This window comes from Lynx canadensis, chromosome X, assembly GCF_007474595.2.
Source record: "Lynx canadensis isolate LIC74 chromosome X, mLynCan4.pri.v2, whole genome shotgun sequence".
NCBI lineage: Eukaryota > Metazoa > Chordata > Mammalia > Carnivora > Felidae > Lynx > Lynx canadensis.
This window is the reverse complement of record NC_044321.2, coordinates 104,210,393-104,228,334: the sequence shown is the minus strand read 5'-3', so window position 1 is coordinate 104,228,334 and position 17,942 is coordinate 104,210,393. Positions and strand designations below refer to the sequence as shown.

At 35.2% G+C, this 17,942-nt stretch overlaps 1 protein-coding gene across 6 annotated transcripts in view; it reads left to right on the top strand.

Moving 5' to 3' along the window:
• SMARCA1 (SWI/SNF related, matrix associated, actin dependent regulator of chromatin, subfamily a, member 1) overlaps nucleotides 1-17,532 on the top strand; it is a 71,886-nt gene extending 54,354 nt beyond the window's left edge. For 2 of the 6 annotated variants that reach the window (XM_030306014.1, XM_030306013.1), the window contains 4 exons: nucleotides 2,847-2,965; nucleotides 3,078-3,290; nucleotides 15,605-15,715; nucleotides 16,816-17,532. In XM_030306014.1, the coding sequence (XP_030161874.1) occupies nucleotides 2,847-2,965; nucleotides 3,078-3,290; nucleotides 15,605-15,715; nucleotides 16,816-16,887 (515 nt within the window). In that variant the 3' untranslated portion in view covers nucleotides 16,888-17,532. Of the gene's footprint in view, nucleotides 1-2,846; nucleotides 2,966-3,077; nucleotides 3,291-15,604; nucleotides 15,747-16,746 lie in introns of all 6 variants that reach the window. The other 4 variants (XM_030306018.1, XM_030306015.1, XM_030306017.1 and 1 more) reach the window with 3 other exon arrangements.
• The last annotated feature ends 410 nt before the right edge of the window (nucleotides 17,533-17,942 follow it).

Here is a 17,942-nt window from a genome sequence, read left to right as displayed (position 1 = left end):
CCACCCAGATACCCCCCTACAATAAATCTTTTGATTGATTCTGGAATCCTCTCCCTTACTTAGCTGTGTCTTTGGTCTTGAAGCATATAGAGTTAATATGAATGCCCATGTCGCAGCACATGGAACCTCAGGCTTCTGAAAGAAATCTTAGTAAAAATAGGTAATTATCTCTAGCAAGTTTCCTATATGTAGAACAGGAATTTTCTTACTTACAAATAGGTTGAACTTTCAAATTTAGTCTGAGTATCAGCTATTTAGAATCTAGAGCATTTTTTTTCCCTTATAGAAACAATATTACAAAGTAGGTTTAGGTTTCTGTGCTAACCCCTCAAAGCCTATGTGGCTTTAACAGTTGAAATTCTGTGTTTTTGCCATGAAAAACAGCTGGGAGAGGATACTAATAAATATACCAAAAATTAATATAAGCTAGGAACAGCTTTTAATTTATCTGTACTGTTAGTGCTTGAAGAAATCCAGGTTTAATAAGAGAAAAAACACTTTTTCTTTTGGAAATCAGAGAGGGTTTCTGGTGATTAACAAGGAATTTAGAGGCTGATTATATTGAGCTTTTACTTCATATAATACCAAATTTATGAACTTCCTTTTCCTTGATTCCAGTATAGCACTACTATTACTTGTAAGCTTTATCACGTAAGTTTACAGCAGTTGGGGGCTTAGAAAGGGTAAAAATAGATGAGAAATTCTAACAGCATTTTCATTCTAATGAAAAGAATATAAGAGATTTTGTGCGGAGAGATTTTCCAAAGTAGAATTTTCTTCAAAATAGCATCAATGTTTATGAAATTGCAAGAAAAGAAGTGATTCAGAAAGATACCATATCAGATGTTCTCTCACATTTGACACCAAGCCCCGTGGCAGGACTGGCTCAGCACGGTTAAATTGGGGCCATGTCACAGGATGGGGAGATCGAAATGGTTTCATGTAGTTGGTTGCAATAAAAGAAGTGTATATAATTGGCTGTTCGTATCTTCTACATAGCAGGCATTTGTATGCTGAATGAATAAGAGAGAATGGATAAATGAACAAAGGTGCTTATAAAAACCAGAGAGTGACAGTTTCTTTTGTGATGCTGAGATGGGTGGTTAACGTCCAGCACAAAGAATGGCCCACTAATGTTCAGATTGTGTGCTATAGGTTGAATGTTTCCCCCTCAAATTTAGATGTTGAGATCCTAACCCTCAGTGTGATGGTATTAGCAGGTAGGGTTGGGAGGTGATTAGGTCATAAGGGTGGAGTACTCACGAATGGGATTAGTGCCCTTATAAAAGAGACCCCAGAGAGCTCCCTTGCCCTTTCCAGCATGTGAGGACACATTGGGAAGACCGTCATCTATGAACCAGGGTGTGGGCTCTCACTGGACTTGGAATCTTCCAGCACCTTGATCTTGGGACTTCTCAGCCTCCATAACTGTGAGAAATAAATGTTTGTTATTGAAGCCCCCCCCCCTCCGCAAATAAAAATCAGAGAGCACTAACATTCCTTTTGTGATAGGCTCTAAAAATGAAAAATTTGAGAATGTAGAGTATGCCATTAAAAGGCCTTTCACTGGGGCACCTGGGTGGCTCAGTCGGTTGAGCATCCAACTCTTGATTTTGGCTCAGGTCATGATCTCATGGTCATGGGATTTAACCCTGCATCGGGCTTTGCACTGACAGCACATGGCCTGGTTGGGATTCTCTCTCTCTCTCTCTCTCTCTCTCTCTCTCTCTCTCAATAACATAAACAAACAAACAAACATTAAAATACCCTCCACTGAAGTCATAAGATGTGACCTAATGCAGCCAGATCATTTAGATCATATATAAAATTTGGGTGACTTTGTGTTTTTTTGATTTGTTTTTAAGAGAAAAGACTATTTCAGGTAAGTTTAGAAAACAGGGTACAGGTTGTTGGAAATATTGTAAGTTTAGTGAGTGGTTCCAAAAGTGAAATAAGAGTTTTGGTAAGAGTGGCGCTTAGGTGGCTCTCAAGAGTTCGACTCTTGGTTTCAGCTCAGGTCATGATCTCTGGGTTCATGAGATCGAGCCCTACATTGGGCTCTGTGCTGACAGCATGGAACCTGCTCGGGAATCTCTCTCTCCCTCTCTCTCTCACATGCACTCTCTTTTGCTCTCTCTCAAGATAAATTTAACAAAAAGTTTCAGTAATAAATTGCTGCTTCATAAGAAGTTTGAGTTGATAATGGGTTTTGTTTTTGTTTTTTCTTGCTAGGAAGCTGTGTTCTCTAAGTTTATATGGCTACCTCTCTCCTGTTTCACTTTATGTGTTTGGTCCCTTTTATATCATGTTTGAATGAAAGCATAGCTTAAATTAGTGTCTGTAGTATCCTTAAAAATTCTAGTCATTTGAGATTGATAATTAAAAATTCTATAATATTTCATGAAAAGAAATTCACTAACCTAAAACCTTCTTGTTGAGGTGTTTTAAATTTTTTAATGTTTATTTTTGAGAGAGAGACACAGAGCGTGAGCCAGTGAGGGGCAGAGTGAGAGGGAGATAAGCCAAAGCAGGCTCCAGGCTCTGAGCTGTCAGCCTAGAGCCCGACGCGGGGCTTGAACTCATGGACTGGTTTGCAAGATCATGACCTGAGCCGAAATCGGAAGCTTTAACTGAGCTACGCAGGTGCCCCAAGGTCTTACTTTTAAATAAAAAGGGGTATTTAATAATTGAACATATACACATATACAGATGAATCTGAATCTTAAGTTTTAAACAGTTTAAGTTTACTACATCATACCCTGTTAATTCTTTATTCTATAGTTCCTTGGATTCATTTGTTTAAGATGGGAGTACATTTATTGAAAAGTAGTAATTGTGTTTTTCAGCTGTCTTTTGGGAACGTTGCAATGAATTACAGGACATTGAGAAAATTATGGCTCAGATTGAACGTGGAGAAGCAAGAATTCAACGAAGGATCAGTATCAAGAAAGCCCTGGATGCCAAAGTACTTTATTTCATAATTTAAAAATTATTATTAGATTGTTTTAATTGATACAGTGATTAGTTTTGACTTATTACACATTTAGTTAAAATCACTATTTTGTTTAAATTTATAGATTGCAAGATACAAGGCTCCATTTCATCAGTTACGTATTCAGTATGGAACCAGCAAAGGAAAGAACTATACTGAGGAAGAAGATAGATTCTTGATTTGTATGTTACACAAAATGGGCTTTGACAGAGAAAACGTGTATGAAGAATTAAGACAGTGTGTACGGAATGCTCCTCAGTTTAGATTTGACTGGTTTATCAAGTCTAGAACTGCCATGGTATGTATTCTTTTCTTATTTCCTTCAACTTTTTATCTTGAAAAATTTCAAATGTCATATATTCCTCATTTAGATTCTTTAATGGTTAACATTTTGCCACATTGGCTTTCTCCCCCTACCCACATACACATTTGTACATATATACATAGAATCTGTATGTACACATAGAGCCTATATTTTGTATTCAGAAATACAGGAACATACCTATATTTGGAAATAAGTATCTATATCTGATATTCATAAATATACATTCTATATTTCTGAGCCATTTGGAAGTAAGTTGAAAAAATCATGAGTGTCCACCTCTAAATACTTAAACATTTATCTCCTAGAAATAAGAACTTTTCCTTATATAACCATAATACCTTTATCCTACCTGAAAATGTGAACAGTGATTCAGTAATGTCATCTGGTATACAGTCCCATGTACAGAATTTTCCAGTTTCTCTCAAAGTGTCTTTCATAGCTGTTTTCTTAAATTGATGATCTAGGCAAGGTTCACATATTGCATTTTGTTGCTGATCCTCTTTAGTCTTTTTCAATCTACAACTTTTTGTTTTTCATGACAAATGGCTTTTTAAGGTACCTGAACTTACTGTTTTCTAGAATGTCCCACATTTTTTTTGTTAAAAAATTTTAATGTTTATTTTTGAGACAGAGTGTGAGGAGGGGAGGGGCAGAGAGAGAGAGAGACATACAGAATCTGAAGCAGGCTCTCCAGGCTCTGAGATGTCAGCACAGAGCCCAATGCGGTGCTCAGCCCACAAACTGTGAGATCATGACCTGAGCCAAAGTCGGACGCTTAACCCACAGAGCCACCCAGGCACCCCATAGAATGTTCCACATTTATCTTGCTCATTTTTAGATTTAGGTTAAGCATTTTTGGCAAGAATGTGACATAAGTGATGTGTACTTATTGCATCACGTCAGGGGGCACGATGACATAGGTTGTCCCCCTCTTGGTGATGCTAAGTTTGATCACTTGGTTAAAATGGTGACCACCAGAGCTGTCCACTTTAAAGGTATACTTCCCCATTTGTAATTAGGCAGGTGGTGCTTCACACTGTGTGAGCAACTTAAGGATTTATTTTCAATGAGAAGGAATTGTTGCCTAAGTGAGTCTTTAAAAGAATATTATGAGACAGAGAATAATTAAGTAGAAAAATATTTTAGCTTCATGCAATTTACTTTGTTACTTCCTAATGTAAATTGTGTGCCTGTTAAATTTTAATGCTGCTTAACAGAGTTCAAATTGATATTGAATGGTTTTTAAAATGCAACACATTTTTAATGTTAGCATTGTCAGTCTTTTGTCAGCTGAGGTAATTAAGACAAAAGTAGCTTTATATAGCCTAAAAATTAAAAGCACCAGAAACTAACAGTTCAAATAATGGACATTTTTAAGTAGCTCCTATCTTTCATAAATGTTTTCTTGGCCAAAAGTGGAAATAAGGGTGCAAAGCAATGCTTAATGTTTTGTTTGATTCATTTATGTATGTATGTATGTATGTATGTATGTTTATTTATTTATTTTTAGAAAGAGAGCGATCAGGGAAGGGGCAGAGAGAGGGAGAGACCGAATCCCAGGCAGAATCCTGCACTGACTGTGCAGAGCCTGATGTGGGGCTCGAACCCACGAACCGTGGGATCATGACCCAAGTCGAAGTCAGATACTCAACCGACTGGGCCACCCAGGTGCCCCGTATTTTTTTTAAGGGTTATTTATTTATTTTGAGATTGAGAGAGAGCCTGGGAAGGCCAGAGAGAGAGGGGGAGACAGAATTCCGAGCAGGCTCTACACCGCTGGCGCAGAGCCCAACGTGGGGCTCGAACCCACAAACCACGAGATCATGACTTCAGCCGAAATCAAGTCCGATGCTTAACTGACTGAGCCACCCAGGTGCCTCTGATTCATTTTTTATTTTAAGTTCAAGCTGAACTGAAAAAAAAAGAAAAATCTGGGCTGCTGCACTGAAGACGCTAATTCTGGCAGATAAGATCAAGTATTTCTTAAAACTGTAACATCAATTTAGAGTGTTCTTGGACTATTAGAATATATCTATCAAGTTTATGAAATACATAATGCTGGAGAGCTAGCAAATACTTTGGATCAAGCCAGGATTCAAAAGGAACTAGAGAAATTGGAATGATGGATAGGTTGAGTCTCACAACATAACATTCAATAGGCATAAATTTAAAGCGCTCTGCTTACACAAAAGAATATGAAGAGGTTTATGTTAATAAGGTATAGTAGGAAGCATTGAATTAAAAAATAAGAATAAAAAAGGTAAGAATTAATTTGTAGCATGAAAGCCAGAAGTTTGATGTAGGAAAGAGTTGTTTGACAGGGTTCTTTGGATCATTGAAATAGATTATTGAAGAACGGTATAGAATAGCTTTTCTGTTAGCTTTGAAAGAGATTCTGCTTTGACTGTCTGAAGGCTTTGGCAGTGAGCTAGTTGGCCTTTTAAGGTGTCTTCTAACTCAGTGCATCTATGACCATGTTTAGCAGAGAACTCCTTTCAAAGGCCATGAGTTTAAAAATTTTAGCCATTTGGAGTTTTATGTGTGTAATGATCTAATGTAGAGAAGTACCAACAGCTTGTAAAAGACAAATGCCTACCTGCATTTGTCAGTGAATCATGTTTTAGATCATAAATGCTCTTTTATGTGATAGATCATTTGCTGGATTTTGAGTATTATTTCAGTAATATGCTACTAATTTTTTAAAATGTTGAGAGTTTGATGCTGTTTTCAGTCTCTAGAATCATTAAACTAAAGCAGAGGATGAAACATTCACAAGTGCAAGAAAAACCTTATGTTATTTGAAATACATGAACATGGCTATGGAACTACATATCCTTATTTCATTTTCTAAATAAAAAAAAAAACAACAGTATATTATTAACAACCACTAGATGGCTCTGAACTCCCTTGTAAAGATCCTCATTTTCCTCCATCTTCTTTCTACAAAGCATTTACTTCTTTCTTTACTAAGAGATTTAAATCTCCTATGTATATTTTCCAAGGGGCAAATATTAATTCATTAGGTGAATATGAAGTGAAACCTTTATTTTATTTGTTAATAATGAAGATACCTTTGTCATTCTGGAAGGTGGAGTTTATGATTTCTAAACAATCTTTGAGAACATATAATAGTTTATTTTATATTTAAATATTTTAATCCAGAGTTTTTTGTTTAACTTTTCTATCATATTGCTTTTTATTTCCCTCCTAGTTAATGGATAATTTTTACTTATGCTTCTGGATTTAGAGTATAAGTAATATATTTTAGAACATGCATATATTCATAAGGTGTTTTTGGAATATTTCATGACAACATCAATCATTAGGGAGTTAAAGGAATGGAGTATTAATAGATGATCCATTTTCCCTCCTTATTTTAAATAATTGCTCTCATACAGTGAATCTCATGTACAATCTAGGAAGAGAACTTTCCTCTTGGAAAGAGGCAGTTTTCATTTCCGATATTAATTTGTTTCATTGAAAAATCCTATCTTAGAAACACGGAGGATGTAGTTTGATTATGTGAGTGTGTCACTGTGTTCAAATTAAAATCTTATTAATGATTAAACTTTAAACTTAGGTTACCAAAGAAGCTATCTTTAAAAACAGAGTTTTGCTTAAAAGTGACTCTTCTTTCCCAGGGATGCCAATAAATAGTGTGAAATACTTAGGAAAAAAGTGGGAACCTTGGTAGTTATATTTTATTCAGACATCTCAAAGTACTGAATTCATGGCTCCTGACTTAGCTAACAGTCTTAAAGTGCTTAAAGGCATGAACCTCCACTTCTAAATATGCTTCACTTTTAAAGCCTTCAGCTAAAGTATGAAGATTTCTTTGAGGCTTTTCTCCATTTAAAAATGCTGGCTATACAAAAGAGAAAATGAGTTTTAGTTCTATTTCTGTGTGCTAAAAAGATAGTGATTTCTTTCTCTGAGAACTTGTGTGGTCGTTAAGTAAGCAATCAGTCTCTATTGAACTACATAAACAAGTAGGAAGGATATGATCAATTTAGTTTTTTAAGCTCAGAGCATGTGAATTGCCCTACCATTTCCTTCAAAGAAAAATATCTTATAATGGGGTCTTAGTTGTAGGACATTCACAGATGATCAAAGTTAAAAGGACCTTTACCAAGTGATTATAAGAGGAAATGATAATACTCTGTGTTTATATAATACCTTTTATGTAATGCTTGCCAATCTGTTTACTAACATGAGCTTATTAATTTTTTTGCCATTCCTTTTAGGGAATGAGTTTCAGGATATTATCTCCATTCATTTAGTGACAGACTAACATGACTGGGAGATTGGAGAGGAACCTGAGAGGTCCAAAAGATCTCCCACGTTAGTCAGTTTACTGGAAAGGACATGTGGAAAATACCCAAAGTTCAACCAGTAATTCCTTAGACCTGCTTAGGTCCTTTTAAGGACTTCAAGAAGAAAAGGCAGAATTTAACTCTCTGAGCTAAAGAACATTTCTTGATATAACTATTTATTGCATCCTTTACAGAGTTGCTTTGACTCTTAATATGAGTCAAAAAACATTCTTACCTTTTAGCCTCTGAGGGGCTGTTTTCTTTCCTCTCACAGCCACCTCAGGAAGCTGTGTGTGCATTGCCTGTGGCCATGTACCTTGGAACTGAATCAAAGTATTAGTAATGAGTTGTTTACAATTACCGTGCCTTAGGTAGTTAAATGAATTTTTCTGATAGCATCTGAGGAAAAGAATCATACACTGTTGCATACAGTGTAATAAAAACTTCACGTTATTACTGTTTGTTTTCAGATCACAACTTTGTTATTAATGGAAGTGTTCCTTATTTAAAATTAAGACACTGACATCTCTCATTAGAATTGCAGGAGAAAAAATACTTTCTAGAAAATATTGCTATAGCTTTTTATTAGCTTGCTTCCCTTTTTATAAGTTTATCAGTGATAGTAAATGATAATTGGGTTACTAGTTCAGCACAGGATATTTTATAAATTATCTGTCCAGTTAGAGAAGGATTTTCTTTATAGATACTTTAGAAAAATGAAAGTCAAATTAAAACATTTCCCACTTAATTCAGTAGTCGCAATAACATTTTGGTTTGTTGCGTATGCAGCATAGTCTAGGAAATTTCTTACAGAGTGCTGCTTGTTTTTTTTTAAATTTTGTGTATTAGCACTTAATTGTGTGATAATAGCTAATACTGATATTTTGGAGCATTACAAAGAAATGTGAAAATATCAATTACACTGTTTGTAAAGTTGGTGAACTGTAATATCTACTGATGGATGCTTCTTGACTGTAGAATTACTAAAATATTAAAAAAATATATTTATGCTCATAGGAATATAATTCCTCATGCATTTAAAAGACTGAATTGTCCCTTTTCAGCCTTAAGTTTGAAAAAGGGTCTATACAGAGACATGTACAAGAGAGGTAGTGCTTAACTTTGCCTTGGGGTTAGGTTAGAGGAATGGCTTCACAGAAGAGGTCCTTCTTGGATCCAAGTCTAGGAAAACTAGGAAATGGCCATGGGGCTACATTCTGGGTTGTGGAAACAGCATATGAAGAAATTGCAAGGAGGTTAGTATAAGTAGGGAGGTACTCAGAGAAGAAGAGATAGCTGGCAGCCAAATTGTGAAGGGCCTTATCTGCTGCACAGAAGTCTTCTTCGTGTCTATAGGAAATGGGAAGAATCATTGAAAGATTTTAATAGGGCAGTGACAGTGATCAGATTTACATTTTAGAAATACTGTTCTGTGCAAGTGGGCAAATGTCTGCCTCAATTACCATATAGGCTGATTATCACCAAATTTCTATCTCTGTCTTTTCTCTGTTCCTCCTTTTTTCCCCCTTCCCTTGGCTAATGTATCACCATCTGCCCTAGATTCCTTTTTTTTTTTATACTGCTGCTCTCTTAACCCTCAAGTGCATTGGTTTATATCTAAAGGGACCAGCATAACACCTTGCACAAAGTAGGCATTCAGTGAATAAATGGGCATGGAACATTTGTACTTTAGTTGGCTTCTGTCTCATAGTCTCCTTATAGTTGGATCAGATTTGGATAGAAAGTAAAGAAATGTAGAATGACTCTGAGTTCTTTTCTTTTTGTCTACCTTTTTCTAATGAGAGACTTTATTTGACTGTCATACCTGAATTTTTTATTATTTTGTAAGTTTGAAAAGCCTGGTATAAATATCATGTGCTTTATTAGCAAATACAGTGTTTGATTTAAGACTGAACTGTTCTAGCAATCTGAAATACAGTAAATGCACTAACAGGGGTCCATTTAATGTATTTATACTTCTGTGTTATCTTGTGAGGAAGTGACAAAACATTTTATAAATAATGATGTTTAAATGGCAGCAGTTATGTAAAAGTATCATAACTTTTGATACTTGTTTGAGACATATATGATATATTTATTAGAATATTAACTCCCATTTAACTGCCAATATGCTTGGACCCTGAGATTCTAATATAGAATGCTGTTGCATTATTTTTAAGTATGATAAATGTTCAAAAGTGACAGCCTGGAAAATATACCAGAGAATGTATAGTTAAAGGTATTGATTCTAGAAGGAAAGTATGGGGAGGTAATAAAAGAGCAAAGGAGAAAAATACCAATTTTGTTTTACTAAGAATTGTAGAAGAAAATTCTGACTTTTTAGAACTACCTACAAATTTAGAGGTGCAAATGTGAAGTGCAATTTATTTTTTTTCCCTTGTTCATTCACCTGCTTTTGACTTTGAACTATAACAAGCACAGACCTTCTGTCATTCAGACTTAGGCAGGCTTAGTGTCTAGGATTTTAGTACATAGGAAGTGTAACATGGAGCCTCTTTAATCTCTTTCAATAAGTCACTTCAAGTCTATTGATGCTTTCTGTGCCTTTTGAATTGATGCTTTGAAGCTGAGTATTGGGGCAAAGGATATTTGAACTTGGTGCCTGGTGTGATTGATATTCACCACACAGTAAAGGGCAGCACTGCTTATTGCAAATATTTCATCATTTATTAAATAAAAGTAGAGATACATATCCTAGTATTCAAAAGTTGAATAGTACTTTTGAAAAGTATTTCAAAAGTTGAAACGTGGGTGACTTTGCATTGAATAGAATCACAAACCATTAAGAAGGTATGGAAAAACCAAGGCACCACAATTTGTTTAAAGTAAATCTAAAGACTATAGTTTAAAACGGGTTGGCAGACTACAGCCTGCCCCCCACCAACCTGTTTTTGTATTGGCCTGCAAGCCAAGAATTATTTTTAGATTTTCAAATGGTTGGAAGAAAATTAAAAAGCTATTTTGTGAAATGTGAAAATTTTACAAAATTCAAATTTTAGTATCTGTAAATAAGGTTTTATTGGAACACAGCCATACTCATTCATTTATGTATTGTCTACAGCTGCTTTCATGCTACAGTGGTAGAGCTGAGTAGTTGTGACAGAGACTGTGTGGTCTGCAAAGCTGAAACTATTTATTGTTTGGCTCTTCACAGAGAAGATGTGCTGAGCTCTGGTTAAAAGAATGTGGGTAAATGAAGGTTAAGTGAATCAGGTTAAATGAAGGATAGGTAAAGGGAGAGGCTATTTAGCTCAAAAGAGAGGTCTTTGGGAGGTGTTTGTGATGGAGGCATGGGAACTGCCTGTAATATTTGAAGGATTGTCATCCAGAAGAGGGAGTCAGCTTGTTCTCTGTGAGTATAAGAATTAGACCTAGAACCAGTTGTTGGAAATATAAGGTAGCATTGCATTATGGAACATTTTTAATTTGTCTAAAGGTGGAATAGAAAACCTTGGGAGGTAGTCTATTGGTATTCCCATCATTGGAAGAATTCAGACGGGTCAGACAACTAACTAGCAAGGACCTAGTAGAAAGGATTCAGCATCATCTTGAATGATTTTTAAAGTTTTCTAATCTTGAGAGTCTGTAATTTTATGAACTCACACAACCGAGAATCTGTATCAAGGGAAGATTTCCCAGTACAAAATACACCTTTGAGTACATCCCTGCTTCTGCATAGAAATCCATTAATGAAATCTTTTTGTCAGCTAAATTAAGTAAAATTCTTCAGTTCTCCACTGGTAGTGTCTAGGTTCTTTGTACTTTGATCCAAACTTAACTTTGGTTTAACTTTTTAAAACTATAGCATCTCCCACACATGTATGAACACAATACTTTTTTTCCTTTCGCCACCACTATTCACACTGCAGACCAGTTTTCCATTTGTCATTTTTGTATTCTTTTTTGTTTTTTGTTGTTTTTGCATTCTCTCTCTTCCTCTTATGTGCTGTTTTTCTCCCTCCAACTTCATTCCTAATCCTGCATTTGGAAATGGTGAAAAAGATAATTAGACTGCAGAGTTTGTGGAAACCTTTTGAGACCACACAAAACACTCCCTGTAACCCCAGGAAAATAGGAATATAAAGAGGTGCAAGAATTTAGGAGAATTTGAATGTGAAAGGAGAAATTATGTAAGATGAAGGTGCTTTAGATGTCATGAAATTTTTCATAGTCATTTAGTTATTCAAAAAGTGAATCACTGTTTTATTGGTAATCTGGCCTTTTGCCTTGTAATTTCTGGTTTCAGCTAGTGTTCTGTTTATGATACCATCTGTTTAGTTAGGCAGTGTTTAAGCATGTGAATAAAAAATGGGGTTGATATCTATAGAGGAAGTGACATTACCTATGCTAGGAAGGTAATATCCATACTCTCCCACTCCTTGGTGCTGTTCTCTAGAGAGGGTATTTTTCTGTGTCTGGAGTAGTGACAGGTTAAAAGGAATAAAGGTGAGAACTTATTATACAGTCTATTTATAATCATTTGGAGATGTTCTCCTTCCCAGCATATGACACAGTCTCAAAAGTATTAGTTCCCCTGAATCACCCATATGAACCATGAACATGTATCTTACAGATATCTTCAGTCACTGGCTGCTATTACTTATTGAGAATAATAACAGCCAGAGGGTATAGCTTAATGATTCAAGAATCAGCTTCACATAAAGACTCTATCTAGTCTCCCTAGAAACCAACAATCAAATCTCATCAGGGTCAACTTAGCCCTTTTTATAATAGATAAATTGAATAACATGCTGTTTAGTTTGTATGTGTGTTACTGAATGAAGGTATGGAGAATATTTGGTCTGCATATTAAAAACATCAGTATTGTTTTGGTAAGTAAGGATGTTATTTTTCCTAAATTATTTAACCTTGTATAATTGAGGATGCAGAAGAAACGTGAATGTACCAGTGTTCTGTAAGGTTATTTTTAATAAATAGTAATATACATATTTTTTTAAATAGTAATATTTTAAAAACAATAAGAGGATTTGTTTTTCTGGTTACACTGCCTTTGGCTTTCTGCCTCCTTTTGGGCTTGAATTTTTAGAGAGTAGAAAATGCTTGGATAGTCAATAATATTTCTGTATGTATCATTTCCTATGTTGTATGTCATTTTCTGGCTTTTATTTGGAAAAGTAAAAGTGTATTAAAAAGTCACTTGCCATTTCTTAAAAATGTTATAGATTGCCCAAGAGTTACACATTCATTGCAGAAAATTTGGAAAATACAGACTAGTATAAACATGAAAATAAAAGTTAGCATTAGTCCTACTTTTAGAGATAGTTGCTGCTAACTGGTAATGCTGTAGTTAGTAATCTCTCCGCTATAATTCTGTAGATATGTATATAGTAAGATGTGTCTGTGTATTCCATTTTTAAATGATGACAAATTTCGTTCTCAGTATTTCCATGCTAAAAAAATAATAACTTCTCCAAATATTCTTTTGTAAGTTTTTGTATACATGTCTTATTTTCTTACATTAAGTTTCTAGGAATGGAATTGTTAGCTCAAAAGGTAGGAGATTTTTAAGATGCTTCATTGATACTCCCAAATTGCCTTCTAGGAAGGTGTAGTATATATTATTTTAAAGACTTTATTTTTAAGTAATCTCTATACCCAGTGGAGCTCAAACCCACAACCCCGAGATCAAGAGTCATGTGCTCCACTGACTGAGCCACCCAGGCTCCATGAACGTAGTATATGAGTATTAGTCTGCTTGGGATGCCATAACAGAATACCGCAAATGGGGTGGCTTAAACAGAAGTTTAAGTTCACAGTTTTGGAGACTGGAAGTCCAAGATCAAAGTGTCAGCAGGGTTTGCTTCTGGTGAAGTATTTCTGCCTGGCTTATAGATAGTGTCTTCTTGCTGTGTTCTCACATGGCCATTTGTCTGTAAGAGTGTAGAGAGAGGTATCTCTGGGTGTTTCTTCCTCTTCTTATAAGATGACCAGTCCTGTCAGATTAGGGCCCCGCTCCTTACGATCTCATTTAACTTAATTAACTCCTTAAAGGCTTTATCTTCAAACAGTAGTCACATTGTGGGGGTGTTAAGTTTCAATGTATGAATTTGGGGGGAATACAATTCAGTCCATAACAGGTATTAACATTGGCATGCCATCATCGGTGAATGAAAGTTCGCATATCCCCATCTTATTGCCAATACTGGATATGTACACCACATACACATGCATGCACATATCATTGGTAATTTGATAAAGATGGCTTTGTTTCACTTTGCATTTCTTTGATCATTAGTTTATTTAGTTTATTTATTTAATTTTCTTTAACTCCAAGTTAACATATAGTGTAATAATGGTTTTGATCATTAGTTTCAGTGAAAATTTTGTAAATATGTGGACATTTTAATTTTTTATGAGTTTTCTATTCTTGTACTTTGACCATATTTTTGTTGGGGGTTCTTTTTCAAAATTTTTTAATGTTTATTTATTTTTGAGAGAGAGAGAGAGCGAGTGAGCGAGCAGGGGAGGGGCAGAGAGAGAGGGAGACACAGAATCCAAAGCAGGCTCCAGGCTCCAAGCTGTCAGCACAGAGTCTGATGCGGGGCTTGAACTCATGAGCCATGAGATCATGACCTGAACCAAAGTCAGACACTTAACTGACTGAGCCACCTAGGCGCCCCTGTTGGGGGTTCTTAATTGCCAGTAAACCTACATTTTCATTTGTGTGTAGCTATGTTGTATGTATCATACCCTGTTGCTAATACAGAAAAGGAATTGTACCTTAAAATGTTATTTATCTATGATTTACCTTTAAATACAGCTGTGTATGCAGGGTTAATATATGTGAGTATCCATATTAATGAATCATATGTTTAATGCTCACCATACATTTATAAGCACTATTTATAGTTTGGATGCATTGATTTGCTGGCAGTGAAATATAGGTAGTGGCAAGGTTAAGGCAAAATCTTTTCAGCTATTGTTTTCTCTGCATTAACAAATACAGCAGTGTTTCCTGAGATGTGCTCCTCAGGACTCTGATCCTACAAGATGTCCTGTGAGAAGAGATTTCTGTTGGTTGAATAGCTTTGAGAACTGCTTGCATCCTACATCTCCCACCTAGTGCTTGAGAGTGCTCATCAGGAACTGAGAAGCCCTGTATGTAGAAAGAAATCTGTTGTACATCTGTAGCCTGAATACTTCCAAAACTTATTTTGGCAATAGGACTTCCCCCCTTTTTTGTTTCTGTGATTTTTGTTGACTTTTTATTTTGAAACGATTCACAGGAAGTTATAAAGAAATGTACAGGAAGGTCCCATTCACCCTTCACCAAGTTTTCCCCAATGGTAACATCTTGCATAGCTATACTACAGTGTCAAATCAGAAAATCCATAGTAGCATAATCCATAGAGCTTATTCGGATTTCATTGGTTATACATGCACTTGTGTGTGTGTGTGTGTGTGTGTGTGTGTGTGGTTCAATGCAGTTTCATCACTTGTAGGTGTGTATAATCAGCACCACAAGACTCCCTTATGCTAGCTTTTTATAGTCACACACATTCTCCCCCCCTTTCCTACCTCCTGGCCACCACTGATAAGTTCTCCATTTCTAAACTTTTGTTATTTCAAGAATGTACTGTAAGTAGAATATGGTAAATAATTGTTTGCGATTGGCTGTTTTCACTCTGTGTAATTCACTTTTGGTTCATCCAGGTTGTTGTGTACCAATAGTTCTTTCCTTCCTATAGCTGAATAGTATTTCATTGAATGGATGCACCACAGTTGGTTTACCCATTCACCCCACTGGATGACATTTACCCCCTCCATATATTTTTGGTGGAATCCATTAATATCCTGTATGAATATTGTTCTGAAGTAAATCAACTTTAGAAATCCTGTACCACAGAAATGATACAATAAATAATTACAACTTTTTAAAGATTATGCCGGAGTTGCAGAAATTAAAAGTCTGTTACTATTTATTTGGTTTAGGAATTCCAGAGACGCTGTAATACTCTGATTTCATTGATTGAGAAAGAAAATATGGAAATTGAGGAAAGAGAGAGAGCAGAAAAGAAGAAACGGGCAACTAAAACTCCAATGGTAAAATTTTCAGCATTTTCCTAACTTTTAGGTAGATCTCACTTTTTTTACATAATTAAAATGCCTATATTATGTTTAATGCCACGTGATACCTATTATAAAAACTGTTTTTATGAAGTGCTAATTTGTTTTTGACAGAAAAAGAATACACTACAACCGCATTCCTTATTTGTTTGTAGAACATATGGTTAGGAACTCCCTAGTAAGAGGGCTCAATATTTTAAAAAATTCCTCATGACTTTAAGCAGAAGTATAATGCAAGTAAAATCCTTTGAATGGAGAGTCAAGTTGTCGTGGGGGAGTAGGAGAGGGGTGGGGTGGGATGGGATGGGGCTGAGGTTGAAACTTGGAGTTCTGATTTGATCAAATAAGTTTTCTGATCTTTGTGGAACTATGAGTACAAATGAGACTTGGAGCAGACAGCAAAGCTTTACTTGGTCTACTTGGTAACAAATAAATTGCTGAATAATAAGATGACTTGGTTTTAATCCAGTCAGGTCGCCTTGTATAGCTACAATTTGAAATATTCTTTAATAGATGATAGTATTTGAGTGTGGTTAAGTAAACTACCATATTTCATCAAGTCTAAGATGCTTCCTATTGTAAGAAACAGCATCATTTTCTGTATTGCTAAGTGAAACTGCTGCCAGCTAACTCATTTGTCATCAATTGTAAGATGCATCCTGATTTCAGAGATGCTAAAGTGAAAAAGAAATGCGCATCATAGAATATATGAAATATGGTGCTTTAACATCTATCATAAGGTTTTAAAAATAAATAGCATTTGCCTAGAAAACTTTTAAGTATTAAGTAGTTCTTTAACATGAGAGTACATTTATGGTACCCTGTGTAAGTAGACATTTGCTGACTATTTTTGATGGGTATTTTATGTCTTTTTAAAAAAAAAGTCTTTGAAGGTTATTTTACATTGGGTTATATATTTTGTTGAGCTATATAGAACATTAACTGTGAGTATAACATTTAAGTGAATATTCATGTTAAAATTTTTTTTTGATGCATTTACATCCTAGATTTAACATTGTTGGGCCATTTAAAAATGTGCATATTGGAGCAGAACATTAAATCTGTTTCCATTTTAGTCACAGAAAAGAAAAGCAGAGTCAGCTACTGAGAGCTCTGGAAAGAAGGATGTCAAGAAGGTGAAATCCTAAAGCCTAGAAATAAAGTTTTAAATGGGAAACTGCTATTTTCTTGTTCCCATCTTCAAATGCTAATTGCCAGTTCCAGTGTATTCATGGTACTCTAAGAAAAATCTCTTTGGTTTGATTTCTTGCATATTTTATATATTTTACAATGCTTTCTACCTGAAATGTGTAGCTTTATATTTTATGCATTCTAGTATTTTTGTGTACTGTATTTTGTGCATTTCATGTCTTCATCAAAATCCTCTCAGTCCTTGTTCTTTTGAAGCTTGTGCTGAGGTTTTAGCTTTTCTATGTTTTATATGCCGCTGCTTTGAAAGAGAACCTAGATTCTATAGCTGTATTATTGTTGTTTCATACTTTAAATTTATATGGCTGTGGAAAAATGAATTAAAATGATTTGAGGAGAAAGACTTTTTCACTTCTTTGTTGCTTTCTTTTCTATTGAGTATGGGCTTGTATGTGTTACTGCATACTGTGATTAGCATAATAATTGTTTCTTTTGAGGTCATCTAAATATTTTTTTCCTAAAGGAATAAAGGGTGAGAACAGAAAAATATTAAAAAAAAACTAATATTTGATACTGTGCTTGCTGTCAGTATGCATTACATTTAAATTATTCTCTAAATATTCAAGTGGGAAAATATAATAAAGAAATGTCTATAAGAAATTTAATTATTTCCTGTTTTTTGTGCAGTAGAAAAATAGTTGTGTTTATTGAATTGTTTTGCTCACTCTACTATGTATTTGGTTGAAAGTTAAAGCTTTGTTTGCTGACTTGTTGCATGATCTTCTGTCCCATAGAGCCAGTTCAGAGGAGTCTGGGTATAACATGTAGAGTTATTAACAACTAAGTTAAGGTTACGAAATAAGTGCTATGCATGTAGAAGAATGGGGGCTGGCATCCATAGGACTACAGTTAGGCTCAGAAAACAAACAATCTCAAAGTATCAGAGTTTTTATACACCAAGAGTTTATTTCTTGCTCACACTACAGATTCCATGCAGGTCAGAAGGATATGAGAATGGGAGGGGATCTGTTTTACACAGTCACTTAAGGTTCCA